General features: G+C 41.0%; 3 protein-coding genes and 1 long non-coding RNA gene across 4 annotated transcripts; 1 reads left to right on the top strand and 3 right to left on the bottom strand.

Annotated features, from left to right (window-relative positions):
- Positions 1-3,408: 3,408 nt before the first annotated feature.
- LOC122406022 (coiled-coil domain-containing protein 103) lies at positions 3,409-5,524 on the bottom strand. Its single transcript, XM_043411174.1, has 3 exons — positions 4,277-5,524; positions 3,935-4,182; positions 3,409-3,852 (listed from the first exon to the last, which is right to left on the bottom strand). The coding sequence occupies exons 1-3, from the start codon at positions 4,427-4,429 to the stop codon at positions 3,561-3,563; spliced, it is 693 nt and encodes a 230-aa protein (XP_043267109.1). The 5' UTR covers positions 4,430-5,524; the 3' UTR covers positions 3,409-3,560.
- Positions 5,525-7,515: 1,991 nt separating this feature from the next.
- LOC122406483 (uncharacterized) lies at positions 7,516-8,557 on the top strand. The gene is made up of 2 exons (XM_043411953.1): positions 7,516-7,784; positions 8,269-8,557. The coding sequence occupies exons 1-2, from the start codon at positions 7,587-7,589 to the stop codon at positions 8,542-8,544; spliced, it is 474 nt and encodes a 157-aa protein (XP_043267888.1). The 5' UTR covers positions 7,516-7,586; the 3' UTR covers positions 8,545-8,557.
- Positions 8,558-8,631: 74 nt separating this feature from the next.
- nan (transient receptor potential cation channel subfamily V member nanchung) lies at positions 8,632-20,744 on the bottom strand. Its single transcript, XM_043410912.1, has 14 exons — positions 20,275-20,744; positions 20,097-20,184; positions 19,833-20,009; positions 18,763-18,952; positions 17,776-17,929; positions 17,245-17,499; positions 17,089-17,171; positions 16,395-16,973; positions 15,051-15,216; positions 14,001-14,262; positions 11,989-12,170; positions 11,268-11,384; positions 9,643-9,768; positions 8,632-8,877 (listed from the first exon to the last, which is right to left on the bottom strand). The coding sequence occupies exons 1-14, from the start codon at positions 20,464-20,466 to the stop codon at positions 8,725-8,727; spliced, it is 2,724 nt and encodes a 907-aa protein (XP_043266847.1). The 5' UTR covers positions 20,467-20,744; the 3' UTR covers positions 8,632-8,724.
- Positions 20,745-24,192: 3,448 nt separating this feature from the next.
- On the bottom strand, positions 24,193-26,187 carry LOC122406607 (uncharacterized). The gene is made up of 3 exons (XR_006260021.1): positions 26,076-26,187; positions 24,953-25,231; positions 24,193-24,323 (listed from the first exon to the last, which is right to left on the bottom strand). It is a non-coding gene; the product is annotated as an uncharacterized lncRNA (long non-coding RNA).
- Positions 26,188-27,831: the final 1,644 nt, after the last annotated feature.

Here is a 27,831-nt window from a genome sequence, read left to right as displayed (position 1 = left end):
GTTTTTTGTTTTTTTTTTCTCAAAGAAAAGAATCGTCATTCCGGTCCGGAAGAGTAATTTCATAACTTCAAAAAAAAAAAGAAATTCCATCTTCACGATGTCAGAGATCAGAGGAAATAAAAAATTGTCGAAGAACCTTGCTGGGCAACGCGTGAGGGACGAGACGCCCCTTCGTAATTAGTGAACATCCTCGCGAGATGATTCTCACGATTGTAGACCGTCGCGAATGGAGCTTTTCGGTAGTGGAGTAGCGAAGCAATTACTAGAAAATAAATATGAAAAGGAGAAAGATTCTCGTTGGGGAATGCCTCAAAATGAATCGTCTGGCATTTGCAGTCCGGCGGGATACTGCGTAACGCGTTACCGTTCACGAGCAACGTTATAATATACATGTTAGCTTAACACGTAACACCGCGCAGCTGTCGTTGTTCTTTCCAGAGGACGAATCAAACGCTAAATGGCCTTTATCGTTATTTATCGCCATGGAACCCGACGAATCTCTCGCACTCTCACGTGAATATAAATATTCATATAAAATGCAATGATATTCACAGCTCTGAAAAATAAAATAAAATAAAATAAAATAAAAATAAATGATAAAACATAGAATTCAATTTTTCTTTCGAACTTCTTTCGAACCCAAGCAGGAAATCCCAGTTTGATCCTCCACTCAACGCAATTCCTTCCGCTCTGTAGGATTGAGGGAATAATTGATTGAAGTACCTCGCGATAAAAAAATGTTTGACATTGAATAACGAATTCGCTAGGAAACGTTGCAGAAAAAACACTATCAAACATACGATGGTATAACGAAAAAAAAAACTCTTGTTTTCACGCGGGAGTCGAATATTGTACAAATAATTGATTTTAAATAGCAGGTAAAGTAAAAGTGCATGCGAATAGATTGTCGAAATTTCCGGTCAGCTCATCGATCATTTAATAAAGAATTAAAACTTGAAAAATCGTAAAATTTACACGGGAGCTCATCGAGATTCCATTATCGCCAAATTTCTATTCAATAATTCATAAACTAAATAATTCTAAATTCCTGATACAAACTGTCTTACAGATGAAAAAAAAAAAATTAAGGAGTCCATAGCGACGATAAAAATAAAGGGCTACCGCGAATGCTTAAAAGAATTAACGATAGAAGTTGGAAAAATGGCAGAAACAGAAGCTTTTCCAATACAACTTTTCACACATTCGTTCAACTTTTATTACAAATAAAACAATAATTTCAGCAGAAATTGTATTCAGACACGGCGCAGCGATGGGTCCGGCCTGTCGATCCGAAGCCCGAGGTCTGACCCTGGATAAAAGCGAGTCGAGAATCGTTTCCTCTTCATAATTCGTTTATTTCTAGTTACATTTAATCAAATAAATTGGGCTTTTCATGCCTTTTAAAGGCTTCTTCCCAAAACCTCGTTACTGTTATTTATTATTTCATTGAATTTAATTGAAAAACTAACTTGATGAAGCAAACACGAATTAAAATCCACCCACATCGCGAGGCAGTGAAAATGAGCGAGTCATTTTTTGCTCCGACAAATAAAATTTCACGACCTCGCTTTCGCGCTCACACTCGCGAGCAGTGAATGAAGATCTCCACGGGCGTGATTGCACAACGAATAATCAGCGAGTAAAGTCACTGGCACGGTCGTACCGAGGATAAAAAACAACAGTAAAAGACACGGACAAAGAACTCGAGCCGCAAAACTAGTTGGCTATGGAGCACGGACGCGGACAAAAACGCTCAAAAAATCATTCATTTTCCATGCTCTTGTGTTCGCTCGGTTAAGAATGTGTCGAAGAAAATCCCACTATAATTTGAAGTTTCTCTAAAACCAGCATAAACGATTGTACAACGCTGCTTAAATTTCATGTTCCGTTGACCCGGCCTCGTTAACGAGTCGAACAATGGCACATTTGTTTTTAACCTCTAATTATTAGCGATGACAGATAGAGGCAAATACCAGCGAGGGCACAATCTCAAGTCACTTTGCATAAGTCTGTTTCACGATGTTCGTGATGTAACGCGATTTACGTACGAGATAAAAACATAACGAGAGTAGAGAGAGGAGCGAAAACTCTTTATATTTTTATCGCGGAGATAAAAGTTGAGAGTAAAAAGTAAAAAATCGTCGCATGCAAATGAAAATATCGATTGGGTTGAATAAATGGTCGTAAACGAGCTTCATTTCGAGTCCAGGTCACGCACACGAAGGTTGAATGAACAACGAAATATTAGTCAAATGAATAAACATTTCACTTGCGAGAATTTGGAACGTGCATCGACACCAGCTCGTACTTTTCGCTTTTCCCGTATGTTTGCGCGTCCACCAAGCGAGAATGAGTTTTTGCAATGGCTGAGGAAATACGAGGAACCTTGATCCGTTGACCCGGTTGTCTTGGTTCTTTGCTAAGGTGCGAGCAAACTTGCCACTGAGAAACCGTGAATGGCGAGAAAGCGAGGAATCGCTTGTGTCGAGAGGTTACCCAGGAACCCCGTGCACCTCGATCGTCGAACCATTAACACAATCTTACGCCCACCGGTACTTCGAAAAACAACATTTTTCACTTACACTATAAAGATTAACGGTTCGCACGAGTGACTCAAAAGAGGGATGAGCTCGACGAGTTAAGGATTACGACTTGTGTTACTTGTGTGCTTCAATAAAGCAACGAAAATTTTGTTCTCTTGAAGATTAAAGAAATTACTAAAATTTATTCTCGCAATTATTAAAATTATGTGTCACTTATTTTAATTTTTTTTTTTTTTATTATTAACGGGATTTTATAAAAATTATAACATCACAATGATTATAACAGTTTTCTAATAGAGGCAGCAATTCTCTACGAAAAAATATACCAAAAAGTTTGTTCGTGAAACGAAAAATTGAATTTTTACCGTCTTGCTTTTTACAGGTTGCTCAGAGCTAATTGTTCGAAAGGACTTTTTTGTAGGGGAATCGATTTTCTATAAAAACATATTCTTGTGGTTTTTGTGTGATTTTTTCGTAAAGAGTTACGACACGATGATCAGAGGTCTCAATAATTCTTGTGGAAAATCTTCAAACGCGATGCACCGTTCGAAATAATGTTTTAGTGAGCTCTGCTTTTGGGATTCTTTTTTTTCACGTTAATTCAACTTTCTCGGCTGGACGCAAAGGAAAAAATATCGGTTTTTCTAAAAATGTCTGTCTAAAAACATTTTATTTTCTTATTCTTGTTTTTTTGGCTCTTTAAAGTTGGGAGGATCCCATTTCATTAAATCCAAATCGTCGGCCAGGAAGTGTGCCTGCCACAAGAGCCTGAGTATAACCCTTAAAAAATGTGATTTTCGTGAATTGTTTTCTCGACAACTGGACGGTGGATCCCACAATAATTCCGGGAATGAATGCACGTTGTAAATTTTTATCATATTTCCAAATTTCAACTCTTAAAGTTGGAATTTTCGATTTCCATTAGATTCGCGTGAACTTCCTTAATGGAAAAATTTTATTGCAGAATCCATTGGAAAAAAGCAACAAAGTGAAACCGTTCGATTGTTTTTCGTCGAATTAGATTTCCACCAAGTAAGTTGCCTCGAGATTGCGAAGAATTGTTTCACTTTCGACGTTTCCTGATTGCTTCCTCAGAGCTTGAAAAAGCTCGCGACAAGTAGATTTATCCCGAGGAGACATGAACTCGATCGCCAGTTTGAATCTGTTGCACTCGCTGAGCGTTGACAAAATTTTCATTACCGATTTTTCGGAATCTGGAGTTTCGAGACTTTCGAGACAGGCGACAATACACTCGTTTAAAACGTTCGGAGGAATTTCACTCCGGAATATTTCGCTAGTGAGAATTGGCCTGAAGAAAAAGAGGAGAATCTCAATTAACTCGGGGCCAAGATTCCCATATAGTTCGTTATTTTGCAAAATCATTTAGTCACCTCGTTTCATTCAACAATCGAATTCTCTTCTCGCAATCGAGATTCTTCCAGACTTTCAAAAACTCGTGGCTATCTTTCGGTATCGCTCCAAATATGAGCTGTTCGGTCGGTTCCTGGCCAGACGTTTTTTTCGTCCCCCCTTTCATCGACTGCGAATATTTTCTGTCGTCAGCGATCGCGTTCCACTTGACCCCAAGCTTCGGGGTCACGTCTTTGCGCTCTAAAGGTTTCAAATGTGCAGCATTGACCTGTAACAATGTCTCGAGTCAATGCACTCCCAGAATAAAAGGCGATTGCTTCGAGTTTCGCTTGAATTTCGTCTAAAATCCATTGTTTTATTACCATTTGCCTGAAGTCTTCGTAAGTGGGAACGGATTGTTCGATCGCACGAAATTTAGCATCGTTTTGCAGGGCGTAAAGTTCGTCGGCTCTCAGTGCTTCGTGCAATTCTTCCTCGAGCCCTTCGTAATTGATGGGTTCCTTGAAGGCTTTCATCGCGAGGAACTTCCACGATTACAATCGAGAAGAAAATTTTATCTCAAAGTACACACTGGAAATGACACTTGTTACTGCCCGTTGTCAGGGCAACATTCCGAAGGTGCTGCTCCGCACCCTTCAGCCCTCGGGCATAATCGTACGACGATAGACGAAAAAAAAACGGAAGTAAACTGTATAATTAAATTTTCTCTCTAACACGAATTTTTCCCATTCCGCGAGAATTCTGATTTTTTCATTTTTTACTGTCAAAAGCAATGTTGAATCGTACGAAAAATGATCGCTGCCCATCGACCTTCTTTTTTTCCCCTCAAACTGTTCGGCCGACGTCACTATTCCGCAACGTTTAAATCATGAGGTTATAGATGAAAAAGTTAAAAAGAAAAAAAAATAGGATTAACGCAAGGATGGTTCGGTATTCCTCACTAAAGATCAGCACGTCACTATGAAAGTGAAAAATCCTTTGTATTTACGATCTCGTAAGTATATCCGTTTCTGTGATAAAAACATTCTAATCGCACGTGAAATGGTCACTCACAAATCCACTCATCACTGAGCGCAATTCAACGAGCTTTTTGTGAGAAAAACTAATTACTTGATTATGTAGGAGTGAAAATTAAATTGAGAAAATGAGAAAAGCTCTCGGGTTATCGACGAATAGTTGATGTGTAACTTTAAAACTTCTTCAAGTCACAGCTCTGCTAAGATCGCCCATAAAAAATCCTTCGGAGCCGAATGAGAGCTGCGAGCCTTGGTACGCAAAAGTTCCAAGCGTCACGTATTTCTGGACGCACAGGCCTCAATGGCGGCGCAGGCATAAAAAACGTAAGCAATCAAATCCTCCGCGATTTCCGGTTCCGACGTACTCGCGGCTGAACGATGCTCTTCTGGACACTCTGAAAATACTCGAGAGGCCGATATCACGGGCTTCTACTTCGCCTTACGAAACTTGCTCGAGCAAACAAATCGCGACGGACTCCGAATCGCCGAGAAATAACAACTCGAGTCATCTGGACGACTGGGATCGTTCGGGGGACAAAAAGAAACGAGAATCCCATCGTTGTCCTTCTGCAAGCGAGTGCCACAGCGATTCTGGGTAACTGATCATCGGTTATTTTGATTTATATTAAAGTACAATGTTTCATTTTTATTAACCCTACACCTCATTTGCCTTTTTTCATACCCTCAACCTCATGACCGGGGTTTGAACGCACCCCACTCTTTTTCTGCTTATAAATCCGGTCCTACGATGCTAAACTGACTTTATCCTACACCATTTTCTTCGTTTTTTTATAACGAAAAGAACGATGTACGATAAAACTAATTTCAATTGAATTTATATATAAAAAAATCCGTCGATAATCAGTCGATAATGTCGCTTGTCAGGACGGGAGCGTGGTTTGAAGTTCGCGTGGGGTGTGCTCACACCCCAGTCATGCGTTCTAGGGTTAATAAAATAAACGAAAGGGACGAAAATTGAACAGCATCGTCTGAACATCCCGCAATCCTATAAGAACAGTAATTTTTATTGTTTCCGGATGGGAATTGGTTTAATGAGAAGCGTAATATACTCAGGTCCGTTTAATTAGATTACGAAAGCTGAGGGAGCAGCAAATAATTCGACTGATAAGATCGCAGAGACGTCTCGGTGGCGCTCGGAACGTGGTCGCCAGCAGCGAAACCGGGACGGCGAAGTTTAGAGACGCGGAGGTCAAGCAGACCGTTCGATCGTTCCACCGCTGCGAATCCCTGCTGAACTGCGTTGCACCCAAGCGACACGTTACCTTCAACAATTGTGTGTCGACGGAGTCGTCGGTCGATAGGGGCATTCGGAGAAATCCGAAAATTCGCGGGATCGATGGTCATCTTCGACGGCAGGGGAGTTACGTGCCCTTGAGCGAAGACGATGATGACGACGATTTTTCTCTGCAAACCGACCTCGATAATCTTTTTTCTTCTATGATTTTTAATCTCTCGTCAAAGTCCTCGCTCTCGGTTGAATCCTTTTCGAGGAAGGCGGAGAAAGAGGGGAAAACCGAATGGTCGTCGCTCCATAGAACTTGCGAAAGTGTCTTCTACATAAATTCGTCATACTTGAGGAAAAGTCCGTCCGACCTTCTGTCGATAAAACTCCATCCTGACAAATTCGTTCAGCAAAAAATCGATGAAAAAAAAGACTCCGAAGTTACGAAAGCCCCGACGAAGCACCGAGCCGAAGGCGACATCGTTTCGAACTTCTTGAAAAAGTCTTTGGACAACGATCATGATTCGACTTACCAGCGGAGCATCGAACGCATAATCTTCGAGCTGAAAAATCTTGCGGATCAGAAGATGGCGCCACCGCCTCGGGGGATCGATCATGGATCGATCCTCTGCGGCTCAGCCTCCAAAATTAACATCTCCACCGACACCAGCGATCTCATTGACATTTATTGCACCCCGAGTTCGTCCCGGATGCCCGGAATGCCGAGAACCTTGCTCGGTAACGCGGGGTTCAATATCCGCGGGATCATCGACTTGATCGAGCCACCGATCGGCCGAACGAACGCGATTTTTCACGAGCTATCGGCAGCTGATAAGAAAGCAGTCGCTCACTTTGAACCGGATAAGAAAACGGAGGAAACTGCTGAAAAGATTCTTCGGTACGGAAACAAGGGAAATCCAGAGTCTCAAGTTGGAGGAATAAATTTGCTGAGAATCGAAACCGAAACTGACGGAGAGCTCGAATCGATTTTCGTCGAAATGAAAGATCTTCGCGGCAACCTTCGAGAAGAAAATCCTTTTGAAAACTTGCTTCCACGGGAAACCGGAAACTGTACAGAATCGGTTTGTGCACCGCTCGTCAACAATTTATTACCGCAAGCTCGAAGCCACTCCGAGTCGTCGACTGCCTCGAGCCATCGAAACGATCATAAATCGTGTTCGATCGACGAGTGCTGCACGATTTGCGGTCGAACGAAATTCGAGAATCCTCGGTAACGAATAACCTTGAGCTATTCATTCGACGCGGGACGAGAAAAATCACTGAAGTTCCCCAATTTTTAGATACTTGAGACCAGTCTGTCGCGTCAAAGGCGTAACGCTCTATCCGCGATTGGAAAACGATCCGTGGATCAACGTCGTCAACAGAATAAACAAGCACGAAAGCGTGAGGAAAATGGTGCAGCAGCAGGTTCGGGGAAACGACAGAACCGAAGGTCCTGGAGGTTTTTCGAACAAACTGGAGAACGCGGAGGAGAAGATCGAAATAAATGGGAATGATGGAATCCTGGCTGATGAGGAGAAAGAAGAATTTGAGTGTTTCAGCATCCTCGTTACGGACACGGACCATTCGATCTCGACGGACGACTCGAACGTGAATTATCGCTTCTCTTGCTCTCTTTAACTAACAAAACTGTTTCATTGCTTAATTGTGAAAAAATCGAATTTCGTACCGAGTCGAAAGTGCCCAAGAAAATATGAAAATTCGTACTTGCTTGAAAACTAGAAAATTGTTTCCTTTTTTTTTAATAATTTCGAGAATAATTGTCATGCAAGATCATAAGAATTGAACTCGAGACACTGAAAGCCTTCTTGATGAAAAGTATTAAGCTTCCGGGTAAAAATTTTGGGATGATCTCAGTTTGGTCGGGCGCTCCACTTGAAAAATTCATCGATATTGTGCATAAAAATCCTCGTCCTTAAAAGTTTAATGGAAATCGATGTGCATAAAAATACTCGAAAGCTGCAAAACCCTCGGGAGGATGGTTGCTTGAAAGATTTTTAAAATTTTCTCAGCATTTTACGTTGGTGCGTTGGTCGAATGAAATGTAAATGCGTGAATATTTTTGTTCGTAAAGAGTCCTGGATCGAGGGAGCAGTCGACGAGTTGTTCGTCGCCGGAGTCCGGGCTCGATTCCTTGAGTTCCTACGACTGTGGGACGAGACTGCGAGGGCAATTAGCGAAGGCTTATTGCGCGAGGGAGTCCGTGAGAACGGTGAATGTCACGAGCAATAGACTTTTGTGCGTCATTTCCGAGAGCGACGCGTTGATGGGTTTGCCACAATTTTTGCCAAAAAAACCGCCCGACTGGTTCCCTCGTCAAGTGCCGTCAAGAAAATCGGCGCGGAGATAAAAATGTGCGATAAAACTATTTCTACCAAGTGTAAAAAAAGGGACAATGAAAAAATTTGCAGACCATAAGATCAAAACTGACGCACGTTTATTTGTCCTTCATCCATTTTCTCTAATCGCTCTCGATTATTTTTATTTACAAAAATGAAAAAAAATTCCATTCGTCGTCTAATTTCTCGTTCTATCCGATATTCGGGGTTTCCAAGTCTTTGCCCCCGGCTCCAGCTTCCTTGCAGGCTTCTTCAGCCAACAGTCTCGCTTGCCTTTTTTTGTAAAGTTTGTTGTGAGTCGTCTTCATTTCGAGAATTTCTTTCATCTCTTCCTTGTCCTCCTCCTGAACGAATCGAAATCAATCAACAGCAATTCAAACATTTTCATTCACAATACTCTTTGTTAACCCTCGATATTTTTTTAGAATTAAAAAAAAAATTTTTTAATCTGTTTATTTGTTTATTTTTTTTATAATAGAAATTTTGAGGAAATGGTATTTATGACGCTCTCTGCCGGTAGTTGAACCTTCCAGTAGAGAGTCTCGTCGCTTCAAAAAAGAGTCTCAGAGCACATTTTTTTTGCCATATTCTGCTACAGAAGGTGCCAAAAAAAGTTATTCCGAAGTCGGGAATTTTTTTGTCAAAATTAGACCAGACTTTGGATGTTAAAATAAATATGCTTTTTGTAAGAATCGTAAATTTAACCATTTCCACCTGAACGCATGATATTTCAGGCTTACTAAATGATTCGATTTTTGTTGTTTAAATTGAAAATTACGAGTTCTAGATCATTTTTTGTTAAAAAAAAGTCATTTTTGCTGCATGTATTTTTTCGACATTTTTATTATATTGAAAATTGCACGAATAAAATAAAATCGTCGTGGTCGTTTCTCTAGGGTTGAAAATACATTGTAGTATTTTTATTTTATTTTTTGTTTCTACGGTTTTTCAACTGTCTTTCGCCCTCCGAAGTGAGTGGAGGGCGAAAGGTGTGACTATCAAGGGTCAATAAATAATTTCACCTTCAATAATAAACGACATTGATAAAATAGTAAAAATCATGAAACGATTCGTACGGAATTCTCTCGTATTTTCGTCTAAAATAATACCGTTTGGTTCAGTCGAAGTACAAGTGCCCTTCGGCCGTCGGACATGGGCTGGGAATAATCCATGAGCTTTTTAAGCCTCTCAGCTGGACTGACGCCTCGTTCGACCACAAGAACGATTCGTGCCCACTGTGAATATAAAACGAACGTCAAGCTGCACGGTATATTCGACAAGGATCTTTGAGGATCGTTTCCTCGGGTTTTAAGTGGTGCATGACCGTCGTACAAAAGTGCATAACTGTTTAGTTGAATTTGAATTTACACTAAAATACATGGGTGCCGAGCGCCCCGAATTTAAATGGCAAATTTACCGGACCGTGCGGAGAATTGATAAAATTTTTTCTGTATTACAAACAGTTCATTCCTGCGTAATTTTTTCTGTCTTAACGCAAATTTCGAGTGAATTTTTCTTCAACATTTTAAGGCCCTATGCTGTACACTTCTTGATTTTTTATCGACAAGAAAATAAATGTTTATTGAAAGCCTGTCGACGACATTCAATAGCACGTATGTTCGTGTACTTGTACAATGTTTTTTATGAAAAAATCTCTCAAAATGGCGCAACTCCAGCTGTATTCCAGTAGCACCTTTTTTGAGCATCAGTCGCGGTGGACACGATAACCACCGATCAATAACAAATTTATAGCATTCATTTATTATAATAATAATAGCTCGGGCCTGGACGAAGAATTTGTAAAAATTTTGATTCAAATAAATTGGCGAGGGTTTTAACAAAAAATTCATTTCTCGAGGTGCTAAATTTTCGCTTTTTTCGTCACAATTTTTTTCCCAACAAAATACGAAATCCTTCGTCCAGGCCCAAGCTATTATCATAATAAATTAGTGATATAAATTTGGGATGGTTTGGATCAATATAGTTTATTCGTAATCGTGTCCACGCAAAGGACTTTTATGAAATTTGGTGGGAATATTATTCGCAGACATCGTATACTTGAAGAATATTAAATAAAACGAATTTTCGATTTTTCCGCCCACCCCAATCAGTGTGCAAGGCCTTAATGTTTTTATTCTGCAAAGCGAGCACAAAGTTCAATAAATCTTTTAATTCCCGAATTCGAAATAATCCGATCATTAATTAAAAATAGCTTGAAGCAACGGAGAGGGCAGTTGCGAGTGTTTGAATGAGTTTTTTACGCGGACGGCCTTTCTTTCCTGAGCGTACAACGAGGGCGCCAAACAAAAGTGATTTTTCCGTTTTCTCCCACGCGCCGCAGACCTCCCTCAATCTCGCCAAGAGCTACTGAAATATTATCGCAAAAGCGCAACCGCACGACGGTGCGCTACTTTCCCGGAGAATTGTCATCGCGCGCGTGTATCTCGAGATCGCGAGCTCCATATCAAGTATTCGTACACGCGTTATTTACTCCGCGCAACGTCTTTAAAAGCAGCGATGACAGGGATTTGCGAAATTGCCGCAACAACGATTCAACTGTTACGCGAGCCCTGCGCGCGCCATTTGCACTTAAACGTGGAACCGCGCGAAGGCAAAAAACCCCGACGACCGCGTCGTCCTCGATGGCCTTAAAACTGCGCTGTAAAAACTGGAGGACCGTGCATTAAAAGCTGATAAATTCGATCAAAATATTGCGAGTTAATGCCAGTGATACCTGTCGCTGCCACTCGTTCCTCGTTTCCGCAATCTTCTGGTAAGTGTTTCCCATCATGGCGATCAGCATGTTAACCAGAAGAATAGCAACAATGGCCATGTAAACGACGAATAGGCACTGAAAAGGAGACAAGAGATAAAGAAAACAGTGGGTGGGTGGTTGTGGAGCCGAGTCACGAGGCCACTCGTCGTACTCTCTCGCTCGGCGATTCGCTCTCGTAATAACAACATAAACGTATTCATTGATTCAAATAATCAACATCGGTGATAGATTCGAAGGATAAGACACCTTCGCTCGTTCAATGTGGAGCTCGTTATCGCTGGCCAGAGCGCTCGCAGTCGATGCTCGAACATTCATTTTTTCTCCGCGGCCCGCGGACCCTTCCGGCTTTTTTAAAACGGGCGTGCGCGTCGCGCCCCCTCACGGATTAGTACATTACACGGGCAATTACCGCGAGATTCTAGCGCGCCGAGCCAATATTATTCTTGTGCGCGAGAATTCGAAGGAAAAGAGAGGGAGCGCACGATCATAAACCTAAATAATCTCGCGGGCGGATAAGACGCGTTGTATCGTTGACTTAGCAAACACGCAGAAGGCGGAGAGCTTTTTATATTAAGATCCATAAAACTCGGGCCTTCCATCCTTCGGTATTATTTTTCATTTTTTTTCCGTTCTTCTTTCTTTTGTGCTTATTCGTATTGAGTCGTCGTCGCTTCGTCACCTTGGCCTCCATCTCGTGCTCCGTTCTCTCGAACGCCCCGTAATAATCCCCGAAGTTCGTCATGCTCATGAGAAACATCGCCATCACGCTCTCCATCGGAGACGGCATTGGATTGCTCACCGAGTCGTCGACTCCCTCAGGTGTGTTTGGGTTGTCGAATGACAGAAAAATGATGTAGTAAGCTGCGGACCACACAAAATGAGATCGCCCTTAATATTTGCGGGGACTTTCGCGCCACTCCGAGGGCGGAATCTTCATTTTTTTAAGGCATTCCTTTGGCATGTGAATATTTTTCGAGTTTTCGCATTAACGTTCGATGAGCTCACACGAAATTTGGCCAATCTATTCGCATGCGCTTTAACTATTCGGGTTCGTGGAACGCCTCCGCTGGCGTTCTTTACGGTTATGGAAATTGAAAAGTGCCGAAAACAAAAAAAAACTGTACGCTCTTCGTTCTTCAAGAACAATTCAAACTGCTCGACCCACGCGAATACCGAAAACCAGCAGACTTGTCCCGCTGAAGCTTCATAACTTCACGGAAGCACCCCGCCAAAGTGGCGCTCGCAATAAAAAAAAGATGAAAGCAAGCTGAAGCGACATTCCGAGGAGGCCAGGTGCGTTCGCAAAATGGTGCAATGTTGCCGCGAACAAGAAAATCCGCCGAAGTCAATGGCACTTTGCCGAGCGAGGAGGCGAGCTGGTGAACCGAGCGAGTCTCGCGAATAGTTAAGAATGGATGAATCAGTGCGCGCGAGCGTAGGTGACTCGAATAGCATAGTACTATATTATATCACTCAACGCGCGAATTTGCCTTCGCGCCGTATACCGAGTGTCCCGAAATTCGGTCCCCGGGTCGTCGAGACGCGCCCGGATCGAAGCGCGACTTTTAGTGACGATCCTCAAAAGCTTCTTTCTCCAGCGATTCGATCCGGGAACGACAATTCCATGCCGCTCCGGGAGAAAAATCCATTGGACCCCGGCGCCGATCTCCAAGCGCGCTGGGTCCGATCGACCCGGGAAGGCCGAATCGCAGAGATTTTCCTCGACGAAAATTCGTCATCTTATTGTTTGTCAACGCGATGTGCATACGCGCGAATGAAAACTTGCATAATAACAGCGAGCGTTCGCCACGCGGTAACGTAACGTGACCTTGACACAATAGAGGAGTGATGAAAAGAGGATGGACCGTCGCAAGATCGGTGGCAAAACGAGCTTGGTAAGTGATACATCATAAGCACGAGCGTTAATTCTCCGAGTGAATTACTACTTCGCATCGTTACTGTCGTCGTTGAATATACGTGAGTGTACAAAATACTAAAAACATGTCAATGTCGCGGTGAGACTAACATGGCTCTCGCGTCAAGGGTCTCTGGGAAAGATGGAATGGCGTCATAGCCGTGGTGCTTGGATGATAAAGCCTCTGACGCCTGCTCGTCACCGAGGCAGTTGCGCATCGAAAGCGATACGTTTGGATTTCCGTACTGCTTCGTGCGATTAGCTCACGCACGCTCGATGACGATCTTTTGCCACGTGCGCGTTACATTTTTCATTGGATCTTCGTCGAACTGTCGAACGTTCGTCATACGAGTAATAAAAAGATGGAATTCTTTTCGAGGGCGGTGAGGAAATTGCGGATGAGGCGAGTCCGTGAACGATCGACGGGGAAATATCGTCTTTTTTCTCGCGTCAGTCGAACGTCACATCGAATATTTTCATGTCGGTGGATTGAGATTGAAGTACACCCGCGGAAAGTGACGCCATCGACTTAGCGAGAGCGGTTCGAATTCGTGTCCATTATTGGATCGCCCGTTCTATTTTTGACTCGAACGGGAATTTCGCTCGGCTCAAAATCTCACTTTGTGCACGAGCATACGTTACGCGTGTGCGCGTGGAGGAGCCGCGGAAAGAAATCGGGTGCAAAATGCATGCGGGCAACGTCGCTCGGGCTGTTTCCAAAAGCTGGCCAACATTTTATCCCCCTTTTCCTCTCTTTCAGATTCCATTTTTTTTACCTTGTGAAAATCCCATTACGAAGACCAAATATATCGAGACGAATCTCAAGAGATCGCCCATTATCATGCGGTAGATCATGACGACGAACGGACCCACGGTTTTGAAGCCACGACAGAAAAAGAGGAAATATGGTGCGGTCGTGAGCATTACGACGACGGCGAGCATGTCCTCGACTTTGTCGGCACAGGAGAGCCTCAAAAATGGGAATGACATGAGAATGCAGCACGAGAAGAGAAACATTACTCTCGAAGGCGCGGTCATCTGGAAAACAATTTTTATTCGCAATAGAATAATTTTACGGGCGATTGAACGCGAGAGAAAAAATCTTCCCGTTCAGCCCGATGCCGATCGATCGAGCAATAGCAACATTTCCACTGAATACGTGAAGTGACACTGCATGAAATTATCAACCCAATCGGTTCACAAATATTTTCACTAACTAGGAAAGTCACCTCAGTGTGACCCTGGCTCGAAAATATTACATTTTGTAGTTCACATAAACGTATAAACCCTCTGAAAAAATTAGCTCCCCACTCGCACATCTGATCTATGCGACAAAAGTTTAGATGGAAAATTTATTCATTTTTCAGTGCTCAGCAATGATGTATAATCGAAAATTGTATATTAATTATAAAATCGAAAATAGTAAATAGAATAAATGTTGAATTTTTAATCGGAATGGGATTACGTTTAATATGGAAAATTTGAGAAAAATTTATACGAAAAACCACGTTTCCTTGTGAGAATAAAATGAAGAAAAAAGCTATACAATTTCCGATTACATATTGTTACGGAACACTAAAAAAAAAAAACGAGAAAAACGAAAAAACCAACGATTTATAGGAATTCATTTAACCCCTCAAATATGCGAGTGGGCAGCTAATTTTTTGTGCGGGTTTCCACTTGGATGTGAACTACAAATGTGTAATTTTTTCGATCCAGGTTGTAGGAGTACAGTGCGTTGACTTTGCTTGCAACAAAAGCACATAAACGAGTAAGCAATGAATCCTGATTTGTAATGCATCTGGAGCAGATTTGAACGTAGTTACCAGATTCTCAATAAACATGTTGAGCCCGAGAAATCGGGCTTCGCGAAGAGCAGCTGCTATGTAGAGTATTGCCCCGACCTCCATGCAGATTTCAGCAGTCAAACGTATTTTTGCCACTGGATCCTCGAGATGCATGAGTCTGCATTCCTCAGTCAAATCTCCCCACCTTCGAGGTCAGAGGAGCGTGATAAAAAAAAAAAATTCGAGACGAAATAAGTGGAACAGATTCCCCCAAATACGTTTTGCATTATTTTTGTAACGAATGTTTGCTCGTGAAAGAGAAATTAAAGCCACACAGAGAAAACGATTCGTTTTGTATTATAGTGAGGAATATATGATTTTTCAAGAACTTTCAAAGTATCTAGGCCCCGATTACAAACAGCATAGTATTTTTTGAATTTTCCTATTTTTCCTCCCTTCAATTCTGAACAGCTTTCTTTATGTGCATAGGAAAAAGTGATGCACGCGAGAACTATATTTCGTTTTGTTCTCGAGTGTTATTCGTCGCGTCAGACTAGCACTTACTGGCAAGTCGAAATGTATTGTAAATCACAAATTTGATAAATACACGAATACACACCGAATACTTGTGACATTTTACCATAAAAATCGTTTTTTTTTCACAGTTGCCCGAGCATACTTACAATATAAACATTTGAAGTGACTGAAAAGACTTTTTACTATGCTTACAGAGAAAAAGACTCTCGAGTCTTTTGAATAAAAGGTCTTCTTTACTATGGTGGATAGAACAATCGTTATTAAGGAAGTCGTTAATTAAGGAGGTTGGATCGCGACGATATGATGTTGCCATGCTAAATCATGTTAAAAACATAAAAAATTTTAAAATGATAAGAATTTAATAAAATTTGGCAAATTCATTCTTTAAAAATATATATGAGAATGTAATTTTTTTTTTTAGATTTTTTTACTACATAGCTCCGAGTAATTGAACATTAAAGTTCACGTGTATAAGCATAGAGTTTACATAAATACAGTTATACATCTCGTGCATAAGAACTTCGATTTAACGCTCAATTATTCGATAACCATGTGGTAAAAAATGTAGAAAAAAATTGTATTTGTGTACTTGATGCCAAAGTATGTTATCACCAAATTTTATGACATTCTGGTTATTTTGATTTCGTGATCCAACCTATTTACTGTCCCCAGTTTCCTCTAGAATTTTCGGCCTCGTTTTCTCTGTGCAATGAAAATCTTTCACTCGATGCAGTTGAAACGTCGGTGAAATGAAAAATAATGAAAATGTATGTGAAAAAAACGATGTTAAAGGCAATTCGGATGAGCTGAAGTGATAAGCGTGATTGAAATGATGCTCAATCGTACCAGTCTTGCTTCTCTCCATTGTGATTTTTATCTTCTAAATGATAATTCCTAATTAGTGTGGTAGGAACGGTTGAACGACGATTCCTCAAAGCATCATCGTTTACAACACTGCTCTGTTTATTCTCGACGTAAGAGGAGCTTAAGTTTTTGCCAAACGATGTCCCAGATACGTCATTTATAATTTCCGAGGCATTTGACGATGCGCCCGACGAGACGAGACCTTGAAAATCAACGTCCGAGTTAACGATCACGTCGCGCAGCGTCGTCGTTAGATTCGACGTTATTTGAGACGTTAAATTTGCGAGTAACGACAAGGATGACGTCACGTTTAACGAAACAATTAAATTTGCTGCGAGATTCGACGCGAGCTGATTTATCGCGTGATCGAGCGATTTTTCGCTTGCCAAAATTGAGCTCGAATTTAAGAGGAGCGTCGTCGCTTTCGTCGGAGATGAATCGTTCCCCGTCGTCGGTGGCGATGTCGTCGACTCTGATAATTCCGCTGGCCCAGGACGAAGTGTGAAGCTTATCAGTGACAGAACGAAGTAGAAACAGAAGAGAAAAAACTGCCTGTAAAATCTGAAACAATAATTCTGTGATCGTCCAAAATTCCTTCACTCTTGTTCTGTGATCAGTTTAGCTTGAAAATCATGCGATTCATTCCAATCGAACCAACAGTAAAGTTTTATTTTACCTTGATTTGACGAACGTATTCCACTTGGCATTCAACAGATCGACTAGAACACCGTCCATGAGCTCCAAGTGTTCGTCTTTTTCCTGAAAAAATGTGTTTCAAAATGACGATGATTTTCTTATTTCCACAGAGAATTTAAATAAATTTATGACTGACCCCAAAGACGACTAAATTTAAGGCAGAATTATTGCTTATTTGGCCGGTGTTAACGTCAATTGTGTCGACTTGTGAGAGCGGATAGGCAGCGCAAGTGATACTACCAATTTGCCAGTAAATTTCTCTCTCTATATTCAAAATGTGAAAGAACATTTCGATTCTCGCCAATTTCGCTGACAGTGTCAACGCGGTCAAGTGTTGAACGTTTCTAATGGCCAGAGATGCTCCGACTTCGTAGGCCATGTCAAAAGTGCTCTGGAATAAAAATTATTTTTTTCATTGCTCTAATTACTCTGCCGAATTTTTTGGAGATCAACTTTCGTATTAACACTGATTGAAAACGTCACTTTTTTATGATTTATCACCGAAGCAAACGTCGAACGAAAATACAAATCTGTGCTGGCTACCCCGCCATGAAAAGTGGTCGAAGAAGAAATTTAATTTACTCTAAATCATTCAAAATTCCCATCCCCGTGGAACAACGTTTTTTAAAATCTCCATTGAAATGTGCTTTTTCGCAGAGTGACTCACGAGCTTTTCATAAATCACGAGCATGTGCAAAACTGTGTTGCCGTTGGTATCTTGCTTGTCGGGGTCCGCACCTCGTGCCAACATCAAACGATAACATTCCTCCTGTCCCAGGCAGGCAGCAAAGTTCAAAGGATATTCGCCCCAGTAGACGTAACTGCGATGCAAAAATCAATTATTTTTCATGTCCAATTTATCGAAGGATTAATAATGAAAAAAACAACAAAAAACAAACCCAAACAATCGTCATCGAATGGAGAAAACTTTCACGAGTTTTACAGCAAGCTCATTATTTTCTGACGATTTATTTGATCGGAAGGATAAAGCTTGAGAAGGATTCGAGAAAAATAAGGAGTTGAATAAACTTTTTGACATGCTACAGCGAGGCTGCCTTCTTGCTATAATTTTGGACAATTTAATTTAATCAAGAGGAAGTTGCAATTGAGGAAAAGGAGACTGAAAATTGGCGCTCAGACGTCGTACGTCATTCATTTGACCCTCTATTCAAATGGATAGTAAATAATTGAGGAGAAAAAAAGAGTTATGCGCAATTTATATGTTTGCAGAAGAAAGAGAGCGATGAAATTTTGTCTCGTCTCATTTTATGCAGTTCTCGTTAAGAATATAACGCGGTTGCTGGGTTAAACAGTCGTGGACATAAAATGCATCTTTAGTTCCAGGAGACGAGGCGAGTGCATCAAAAGTCACAAACTGCTCTATAGAGCCAAGCTCTACTTTCCGCATCTTCGACACTCTTGCTTCTCGTATACCAAGAATTAGTTTACCGAGTCCAGCTGTACGTTGCGAGACTCTTCGAATATTCTCCGGCTGAACTCGCACTATTATAATGAAAAAACCATTAATAACGATCCCAGAAGAGGATCAAATTGTTTTGGAAAACCGCTGCGAATCATGCTGGAAAAATCGTTTCGCTCGTTCAACCTCGATCATGATATTCAAAATGAAAGTGGTTTTTTTCTCATGATTTACCCATTGTAATTAGTTTCCGGTGCAACGCACACCCACTCGTGCTCCAGGCTGTCCGTTCTCGAAGCTTTTTGGTCCTCCGGACACATGAAGTTACCGAAACAACGCTCGTGCACGTCCGCACCACTGTCCAGCAGGTATTTCACCATCGCTGGATCCTCGTTTACTATCGCGATGTGCAACACGTTTTCGCCTTGGTAACGTGCAGAAAACAAACCAATTGTGTGATTCTTGTTAGACGGTTCGGCGTCATAATTGGGGAAAAAAAAAAAAACATTACACGCAAGGAAGAATTTTGATTTGAGATTGACGAAACGAAAAATCGATTTTTCTCTCACGAATTTCTCACTCCGTGAAGCACTCGCGTGTAGTCGAGATCGACGGATTATCATCAAATCGTTATTTCATTTTTCATCTTCAACTTGACCCATTAATGCACGAAACGACAATTTTGGACAAAATCTTCATTATTTTTGGCTTTTTAATTAAAAAGTCAAGAATTTTTGACGTTCTTTTCTTTCAAATCGATTTTCGTTGTCCTTAACGTCTGACCTTTCCAGAACGCTGGTTTCAAACTCTTTCCCCCCCCCCCCCTCTCAGTTTTTCCAAGATGGCGGTTTTTGCAAAACAGCGTGACGTAAGTTTTTATGATTTTTTTCCCCAAAAGTATCAACATGACGAAAAAAATTAAGAGAGCACAAAATATTTGGAATCATCCGAAGAACACGTGTGAATTTTTCCAAAAATGTTCTAGCTATTTTTGAATTTTGACATTTTTTTGAAAAATTCCAAAAATTCTGAAAAAATTCACACATATTCTCTGGATGATACTAAACACTTTTCGTTCTACTAAATTTTTTCGTAAAGTCGAAACTTTGTAAGGAAAATTGTCGTTTTGAGAATAAAAATTGATTGATTGCACGAAATTACAAAAATGAATAAAGCATCAAAATTTTCGAGGGAATTTCATAAAAAATAATATTCCTGCTGCTCATCATCCTCTGCACACGAAAGGTTGCTGGTTTTTTTTCACATTATAAGTGAGTCTGATAAACATGTGGATGCGATCGTACCGTAGTATTCATCGCTTATGTAAATGTCGTTAATGAGCTTGGGATAAAAGCGTAATAGACGTTTGGCCAAATCTGCGTGCAAGGCGGTGGCGTTGAGCATACACAGATGTAAAATCGTTTCTCCGACGGCCCCACGCTCGTTCAGGAGCCAACAAACTTGGCGGTATTTGCTTTTGTCTGAAAGTATAGTTTGGAGATTGAACAATGGGCGCGAGTTATTTTGGGTGGGAAGTACGAAAAATAGAGTGTTCGCGAGTAAAATACCGATTTTCGTTTCGTCCACGTCCTGGTCCCCGATCTCCTTCGTGATGTCGTAATCGTCCGGTTTTTCCATTGCTCGAAGTACCGGCAACTGTTCGACAGAGAAAAAAAGCAATGCGGATGCTCGTTTAGAGTAAAATTATTCGATAAAATTCGTCTCTTCATGGGGAAAATTTAGTACCATTTTGTGACGAGGACGCTCCTTGTTCCTGAGAAGCACGAGCTTGTCGATCGGTATCCATTTGCCTCTTCCTTTGTTGTACAAAAAAGGCTCGACTTTCGTCCTCATCGCGTGGTCCAGTTCGGCATATTGCTTAGTCTGGGACGCCCGTTTCATCATGTCAACGAGAAGTCCGCCTCCTTGAATGATCATCAATAAACGTGGCAAATCATGAAGGAACGAATGTCACTATTCATTAAATTAATTCCCCGTAACGTGCAATCGCAATCAACAAAACCCCACGAAGACACAAATAATTACAGGAAACGTCGATACTCGAAAATATTTTAGAAATTTTTCATCACAGCGATAAACTCGCGTGATCAGTGAAGAGATGGGAATTTATGAATTCATTTAAACCGCTGCTCAAATTTAGATCATTTCGAAATCGTGCCCGGCCACTTTGATCTCGTCAAATCATTCGGACTAAGCACTCGTAAACGAGAACGCGACGAAGAAAGTATTTTAAAAAATGAAACCGCGTGTCGGATTATAGCACTTCACTTTCCGAATCGGTATGCTGACTCATCGGGAATAAAACGGATAATTTCGTTGGTCTGTTACGTATGCACGAGACTTGCAAATTCAAAGTGTTGCATTCGGTCATTGAGGGAGCACGATGAAAAAATGTTCCCGATCAATTTGTTGGTTTTTCGTCTCGCTTCCTCAATCTAATTTCCTTCTGCTTTGGAGCGCAAATTCAGAAAATTCCACTGGCCTTGGCGAGCGGTGAGATGAAAAATAAATAAAAAACTTTCGTTTCCAAGCCGAAAATTCAATTAGTTTTTCGAAGCACACTTGCCCTTGAGGTCGACCAATTTGTAGAGTAAAATCGACGAAGTGTCGGTCTGTTTTTTAACGGCACTTGCGACGTTACTTTCGGTATTTCCCATTCTCGATTATCGTAGCTATAAATGATAACTGTTCAATGAAGCGCAGAGAAAATAAAGCGACTGGCGAAGTTTCGGCGACGCACGGTTCCCGTTCCCATGGAAAATCATCGTTATCGATCACACAAAATGCGCGCTGGAATAACGCAGCGCAGAACGAGCCGTCCAGTCCTTATTACTCCAATTATAAATACCAACGCCAATGAAGTGTGAAAAGTGTCCACAACTCGCTGAATTGATTGTTCAATAAATCACTTTTCACTCGTCATTTTACGTGGAAATCGCTCCCCTTATTTTTTCAAGATTTCAGGATGTCCATCCAGGATACGGAGAAGAGGATATCCGGCTGGAAATGAGCGGTTAAAATTTCACCAATAAATCCTGGATACGAGGATCAGTCGTCGGAGCTCGCCACAAACTTTGATTAAAAAAATCCCACGACTCTTATCTGCCACATGGAACGACAAAACTTTTCGAAAATGGAACGAGAATGAAGCTTCGCCTCCCCTCGACCTCGTATCCTTGTTCGCGAATAATAATGTTACGTAAATCCGAGTTACGTAAATTGTGGTGTAGAGACCGGGCCGGGCCGCGCCGCATTTTTAAGGCCTCGTGTACATTTTTGATGGGCGGAAAAATCGAGCTTTTTTTTATTAAATATTCTTCGAGTACGATGTCGGAAAAATATTCTCACGAAATTTCATAAATGTCGGAGCGCCTTTTTGAAAAATCCCTTTGCGGTGGGCACGATTACAAAAAAACTATTGATCCGATCCCTACCAAATTTATATCACTAATTTATTATAATAATAGCTTGGGCCTGGAAGGAGGATTTCGTAAGTTGGGAAAAAAATTGTGAGAAAAAACCGAAAATTTAGCACCTCAGGAAATGAATTTTTTGTTAAAACTCTCGCCATTTTTTTTAATCAAAATTTTTACAAATTTTCGTCCAGGCACGAGCTATTGTTATAATAAATAAATGCTACAAATTTGGTATCGATCCGATTCATAGTTTTGCCATTTCTCAAAATCTCTCAAAATGGAGTTTCGCCATTTTGAGAAATTTTCTGATGAAAAAAATTGTACAAGTGCATCAACGTAAATACTAATTAATGTCGTCCACAGGTGTTTCAATAAACATTTATTTCCTTGTCGAAATAAAATCACGAAATCACGCTTTTTGCCCCCCTCCAAGTGTATACATAAAGCCTTAAGGAAGTTGAGGCATTAGAATGAAAATGATGTCACCGCTTTTAAACCGATAGCATCTTATAAAGTGAAGTGTAAAAAAAAAATCAGTTAAATTTTCAGACAGTTTAGGAGCGTCGTTGCTGAGAAAAATCAATAACAATTTGGGCCAAATAACATGTAATCTTATGGAAGTCAAGACACATTCAGTAATATCTCTGTTAAAAATGATGCTAAAAATATGAAATTTTTTGGGCAACATGAGCAAGGCTTGCCGAATAATGTCAATTTTTTTCAGATTTATTAGGAGATTTGCTGAGATTATATTAATAATAATCCGTTTCCCGTGCAGTTTTTTGAGGCTAGGATCGTCACTGTTCGTGTTTTCGACTGAGCTTTCACCAGTTTTTCCTCTTTTTTTCCCCAACTTTTCTTTAAAGTGTATGCAACATTGCTAAACTGTAAACTGGCCTAACTTTTGAAAGGTACAGGTCATCACTTTTGGGTAAAAAAAATGACTGTACAGCCTCAACTTCCTTAAATGCGATAGCTGCCGAGTCTCGAAGTGTGCGACAGGCCCAGCCGGGTTTTCGTGCTTTACACGTGTTTCTAGTTTGCCTCTCTTGCTCGCGCCCCACCACAAGACAAAAAGAGTCGTACGGTCCTTCGAAAGAAAGACAGAGTGAGGACGCCCTCACTGAAGCAGAAAAAGCTCCAAAATGCCAGCCTCCAAAAAGTGTTTCTCCTCCAGCTTTTGAGAAATTTTGATAAACCACATTCCAGGTTGCAATACGACGAAATGAAGTAAATCACCAATTATTTTTTATCTCACGAAATATCGATGAAGCTTGAAAAACTACGAATTTAAAATTTGTCAGGTAACAAGATTGGATAATTAGTCGAATCATTACGAGTTTTTTTACATCATTTCGTTGGACTGCAACGTTGCAAACTCGAGCGTTATGTCGCAATCTGTCAAGCGAGTTTGGGAACGAATTCAGCAGCCTCGAAAGCCCCAAGGCGAGTTGCGCGTCCCCATGGACAATAAGCTATGCTAGTTTCGGTCGAAAGTTGCCAAAAAGCTTGCCAGTTAACGTTTCTAAAAGCTCGATGAATACAATAATTATAAAGCGATGAGAAAAATAAACTTAAATGCTTAAAGATCAAGAGCATGCAAAACGCTCGATTTCGCTGATCGACCGTTAACCAATGATTGACCTACAAATTCATTGATCGTGTGAGATATGCGACCGAGTTATGCACCGTCCGAGACCGCGTACGAGGCGTCTGACAAACTTTTCCAGAGTTCAGCCTCGTCGCAGTCGCGCAGCTTCTCATACACAGGACTATGCTCCGACATGTGCGCTACTGTGCGAGATTCTACGCTTCTGATTCTCCACATGGTTGTCATTTCTTCGCATAATAATATTCCTGCACTATGCCCTCGTTTATTCATGCTCGAGAAAATGCTCCACGCGCATTCGCGAGTCACATTCTCATGATAAATTCCTCGAGTGTTGCGCGCGTATATGTGGTGGAATAGTAAGAGCTGCAAAAAAAAATATATTCATTCATAATCGTGGGACACGAATCAGGATTACTCGAGCCTCATTTTCGTATGATTTCAAACATTTCGAATCTCAACGACAACGACGAGTTTACGTAACGAACTTTCGTTGCTATTTTAATTCAGGGTTTTACGTACGTCCAGCAGTGCCTGAAGAGCGCTAAAAGAAAAACTCTTTTTAGAAGAGATTGCAATGGAAATTAATAAAAATCATTTTTACACGTTGCTTTTGCTATTTAAACTTTGTAAAGGAATTTATTTCATTTTTTTTTAAATTGCAGCATAAAAAATCGCGTTTTCTGAAGCACGATGAAACAAAAGCTGCTCCGCGGTCTGCATTATTTATTCTTGAAGTTTTGATAGATCTGCAAAAGGTTAAAAAACGTTCGTGTAAAATAAAGTTGTGGTTATAGTCGAGCCGGATTTTTGAAATTCGAAAAATCAAGCAATTTACGGCAGTTTAAAAAAGTGTGCGTTCTGTGTCATAAATATGTCACACTTTAATTATGTTTGTAAAATTTTTTCATCCACTCGACAGACTACAGAGAAAACTATTTCGAATAGTTAAAAAAAAAAGCATGAAAAAATATTGAAAACTGTACGAGTTGTCATGCAGACTGTGCCAGAAAAATTCGCCTGAAAAAAGGCAAAAAAACGAGAGTGATTGGGAAGAAAAATTGAAAAATGAGTAGAAAAAGAAATTTTATAAATTTTTTATTTATAATTTTTTACTTTTATTGAGTAAAGAATCATCGATTGCGTCATGAGCCAAAGAACGTCGAAACCAACACTAATTAATTCGAGCGTGACGTATATTTTATTATGCATAAATTTAACGACGAATTGACGAAAAATACGAGCGTATTTTCTCGTTTGGAGACCCGGCGTTCCTGACCTTTCCCTCCGCGCGCACGGGGACGAATACCTCCGAGCAATCGAATAAAATAACTGGTCGCAATGTTTCCGTAAATTTTATTAATAGAAAGCGACTTACGAAGTATTTAAGTCTTGGTAATATCTCGTTAACGCTCTAGTCGAGGGGGCGATGCTCGATAGCAAAAGCTTTGGTGTGATCCACTTTTGGATTTGTTTGGCTCGTAAACGAGTCAACGAGCGGCCGAAATATCGCGCGACAAGCGTCATTCGAAAGCTCGTGTAACTTTATGGTCCTTCAAGTTCCAGCGAGTTATAAATACTCGGGAGTGCGCATGTAACCTCCAGCATATTTTGAGGTGGCGCCTCCCGATATTTTTAGCCGCTTACACAATTGAATCTGTTGAATTAAAAAGAATATTTAAAAATTAACGTTACCGAGAGCGATTAATTAAAAGCTGCCGGTTTAATCCAATCCAACGGGCCCAAAAATTCGCCTATTTTCATATTTTCCATGTAAAAATTGCGCGATGTATATTCACTTGAAAAAACAATCGTTGAGTCAGTCAAAACGACGAGAAGAGCGAATGAAAATGTTCAGCAAATAAATCCGCGTAGAATGAGACGCGAAACTGCCTTAACGCTTCTACATATATACTTGCTCTGAATTACATCAGTTCCGCGCTCATTTTTTGCCCACGTTCCGAATTATTTACTCGAAACATATTCAGAGGCGCCTGTATCGAAATTCAATCGTGGTCGCGGACAAAAAAGCCTGAAGGAATCCCACCCACACGAGCGCGAGCGGTTTTTTCATTGTGACTTTAGGTCGGTCCAGTTATTTTCAAGTATGGCCTGCTGCCGGCGAGAAAAAACAATCCGTGATGGAGAAAAAATGACGGAGCTTCCTCCGTCATAAGGAAGCGAAATGTCAAGAGCTCGTCCAATTGAGAGATCGCGAGACGCGTGTGTTTGCAACCGGCGCATCGACATTCTCCGGCGGTTTATAGTTTAGTGACCGCACTATCGTGGAATGCTCCGACGGGACGATTTACTTCTCAATTGCTTTGTATGAGTTCCGGATTATTCGTTATACTTGCCTCCGCCGGGCTATTCCCGCCTGTGTGCTCTCGCGCTAATACCTTTCATGGTCCAGTTCTACTCCAATTCACGCACACACATACTCATTGTTGTGTTTATAATATGCAACAATTACGTATTCAATATACATAAAGTGAACGTACCGATGAAAAATCCAGCTCGGCCATGACTCTAGCATAACATCTCGTATCGCATAATGAGAATCTTGAGTCGAGAGCTCGTTACATTTTCTTATGCTTCATACAAGAGGACAAATTATCACTGAATCGCTATCCCACTAAGCTTTTAGTACGATGAAACGCCATCTCAGCGCCTCTGTCCTCATCCGTATCCGTCGAGCATGGACGAGGAACTTCCGTCTGCGCGCAGAAACTCTTTTTACTTTGTCTGGGTCTCGTGATAAAGTTGATACTTTTTGAAACTTTCGAGAAAACTGTATTACTCGACAGAAATAGTGTGCAAAGTACTTTTTTTCATAAACGGTAGCAAAAGTTCTAAAGAATTATGGAAGCGATGAAAAAATCGAAACGAAAGCCGATGCTTTCCATTCAATCCTCGTGCTGGTTGAGGGCACTTTCGGCTCGTGATAATTCTTTATTAGAATCAATACAAAAATCTCTTTAGATGCGATGACCGGGAAGAAGAATGAGAAAGAAAAGGGGTTAATCCTTCTCAGAAGTACGTGTCACGCGTACTTATCCTCACCACCAATATTTTGGGCCAGATCTGATGATCTTGTTTCAGGATTTTCAAAAAATCAACCATAAAAACATTCAATTGTAAGTTCAAAGTTATTATTTTGTGGATTTTCGGCGTGTGCCGTGCTGCTCCTGTGTGGTCGTTGCATCAACTATATGGACTATGTACCGAAATACCGACATCTTATTGAAAATGCCTGTAAATTCATAACATGTAAGTTTGTATCTCTTTTCAACCCTTGATCAAATTTGTATTTCTAACCTCAAAATCGCGTATATAAGAACTTCGCCAACTTCGCGCTGTATACGTCTATAAGCTTGAACGCAAGAGGACTCTCGAGAGCGCCGTCGCGTCGTATCCCCTCCATGCTAACCCACCCACGGGGCCCTGCAGCCAACGATTCTTTCTCAATGTTTGTTTATGTTTTGGGTTTCGGCTCCCCGCGGCACCGCCGAGACCCATATACAAACGTTGACTTTATTCTTCCTCGTTGTTTACTGCATGTGTTTAAAAGAAACCAATGCTTTCGTCAACTTTATATGGAGAGCTCGAACGTTATCGATGTTTACGAGTGTAGAAAAATAGTGCGTGAGATCTTAGAAATGGGAAAGTTTTTAGAAAATTCAAAATATACAAGTGACAAGAGTCGTAGATCGGCATAGTGCCGCTTTGTTCTTCGGGTTCGAGTGATTTTTTTGGTCACTCGGTTGATCAGTTCTTCCAACGCTGTCATACAGTTAAGACGTTTGAATAATAGAACATTATTTCGCAACTTGCCTGACAAGAAACTAATCACTCTGACATATCTGAATTGTCAGAACAAAATGACAAGATTTTTAATATCGAAGAAAAATTCTCGTCCTTCTTCGCGGATCCGGACAAAAGTAGCTGCGACAAAGAAACATCCAGAGAATGCGGCCTTAGACACTTTTTCGTTCGGTTTCACATTGTGTCTCCCACAAGCTCGATGCTTTCGTCATACCTCAACGACGCAACAGGATAATAATCACGTCAATTACACATGGTGACCATACGATAAAAAGCGATTTATTGATTCTGTCGTCATGGATTATTTTGCGCTTCTCCGGCTGGAATGATATCAGTGGCGGCTCGTCAAGGTGAGTCAGACGATACACACAGGTGTTCGTGCATGTACCTACATACACGTGCAAGTGTATGTGTGTGTTACGCGTCTCGTAG

Source organism: Venturia canescens, chromosome 2 (genome assembly GCF_019457755.1).
Source record: "Venturia canescens isolate UGA chromosome 2, ASM1945775v1, whole genome shotgun sequence".
Taxonomy (NCBI): domain Eukaryota; kingdom Metazoa; phylum Arthropoda; class Insecta; order Hymenoptera; family Ichneumonidae; genus Venturia; species Venturia canescens.
Note: the sequence above shows the minus strand (reverse complement) of the source record. Positions and strands in the feature narration are given on the sequence as shown.

Coding starts and splice junctions, on each gene's coding strand:
- nan (XM_043410912.1), bottom strand. CDS start 20,466: ATGATCATTCAAGGAGGCGGACTTCTCGTTGACATGATGAAACGGGCG. Junction 20,010..20,096: donor CGTGGACGAAACGAAAATCG/GTATTTTACTCG, acceptor CTATACTTTCAG/ACAAAAGCAAATACCGCCAA. Junction 17,500..17,775: donor TCGTGATTTATGAAAAGCTC/GTGAGTCACTCT, acceptor TTTTTATTCCAG/AGCACTTTTGACATGGCCTA.
- LOC122406483 (XM_043411953.1), top strand. CDS start 7,587: ATGGTGCAGCAGCAGGTTCGGGGAAACGACAGAACCGAAGGTCCTGGA. Junction 7,785..8,268: donor TCTCGACGGACGACTCGAAC/GTGAATTATCGC, acceptor TTGTTCGTAAAG/AGTCCTGGATCGAGGGAGCA.
- LOC122406022 (XM_043411174.1), bottom strand. CDS start 4,429: ATGAAAGCCTTCAAGGAACCCATCAATTACGAAGGGCTCGAGGAAGAA. Junction 4,183..4,276: donor ACGAAGACTTCAGGCAAATG/GTAATAAAACAA, acceptor ACATTGTTACAG/GTCAATGCTGCACATTTGAA. Junction 3,853..3,934: donor CGATTGTTGAATGAAACGAG/GTGACTAAATGA, acceptor CTTTTTCTTCAG/GCCAATTCTCACTAGCGAAA.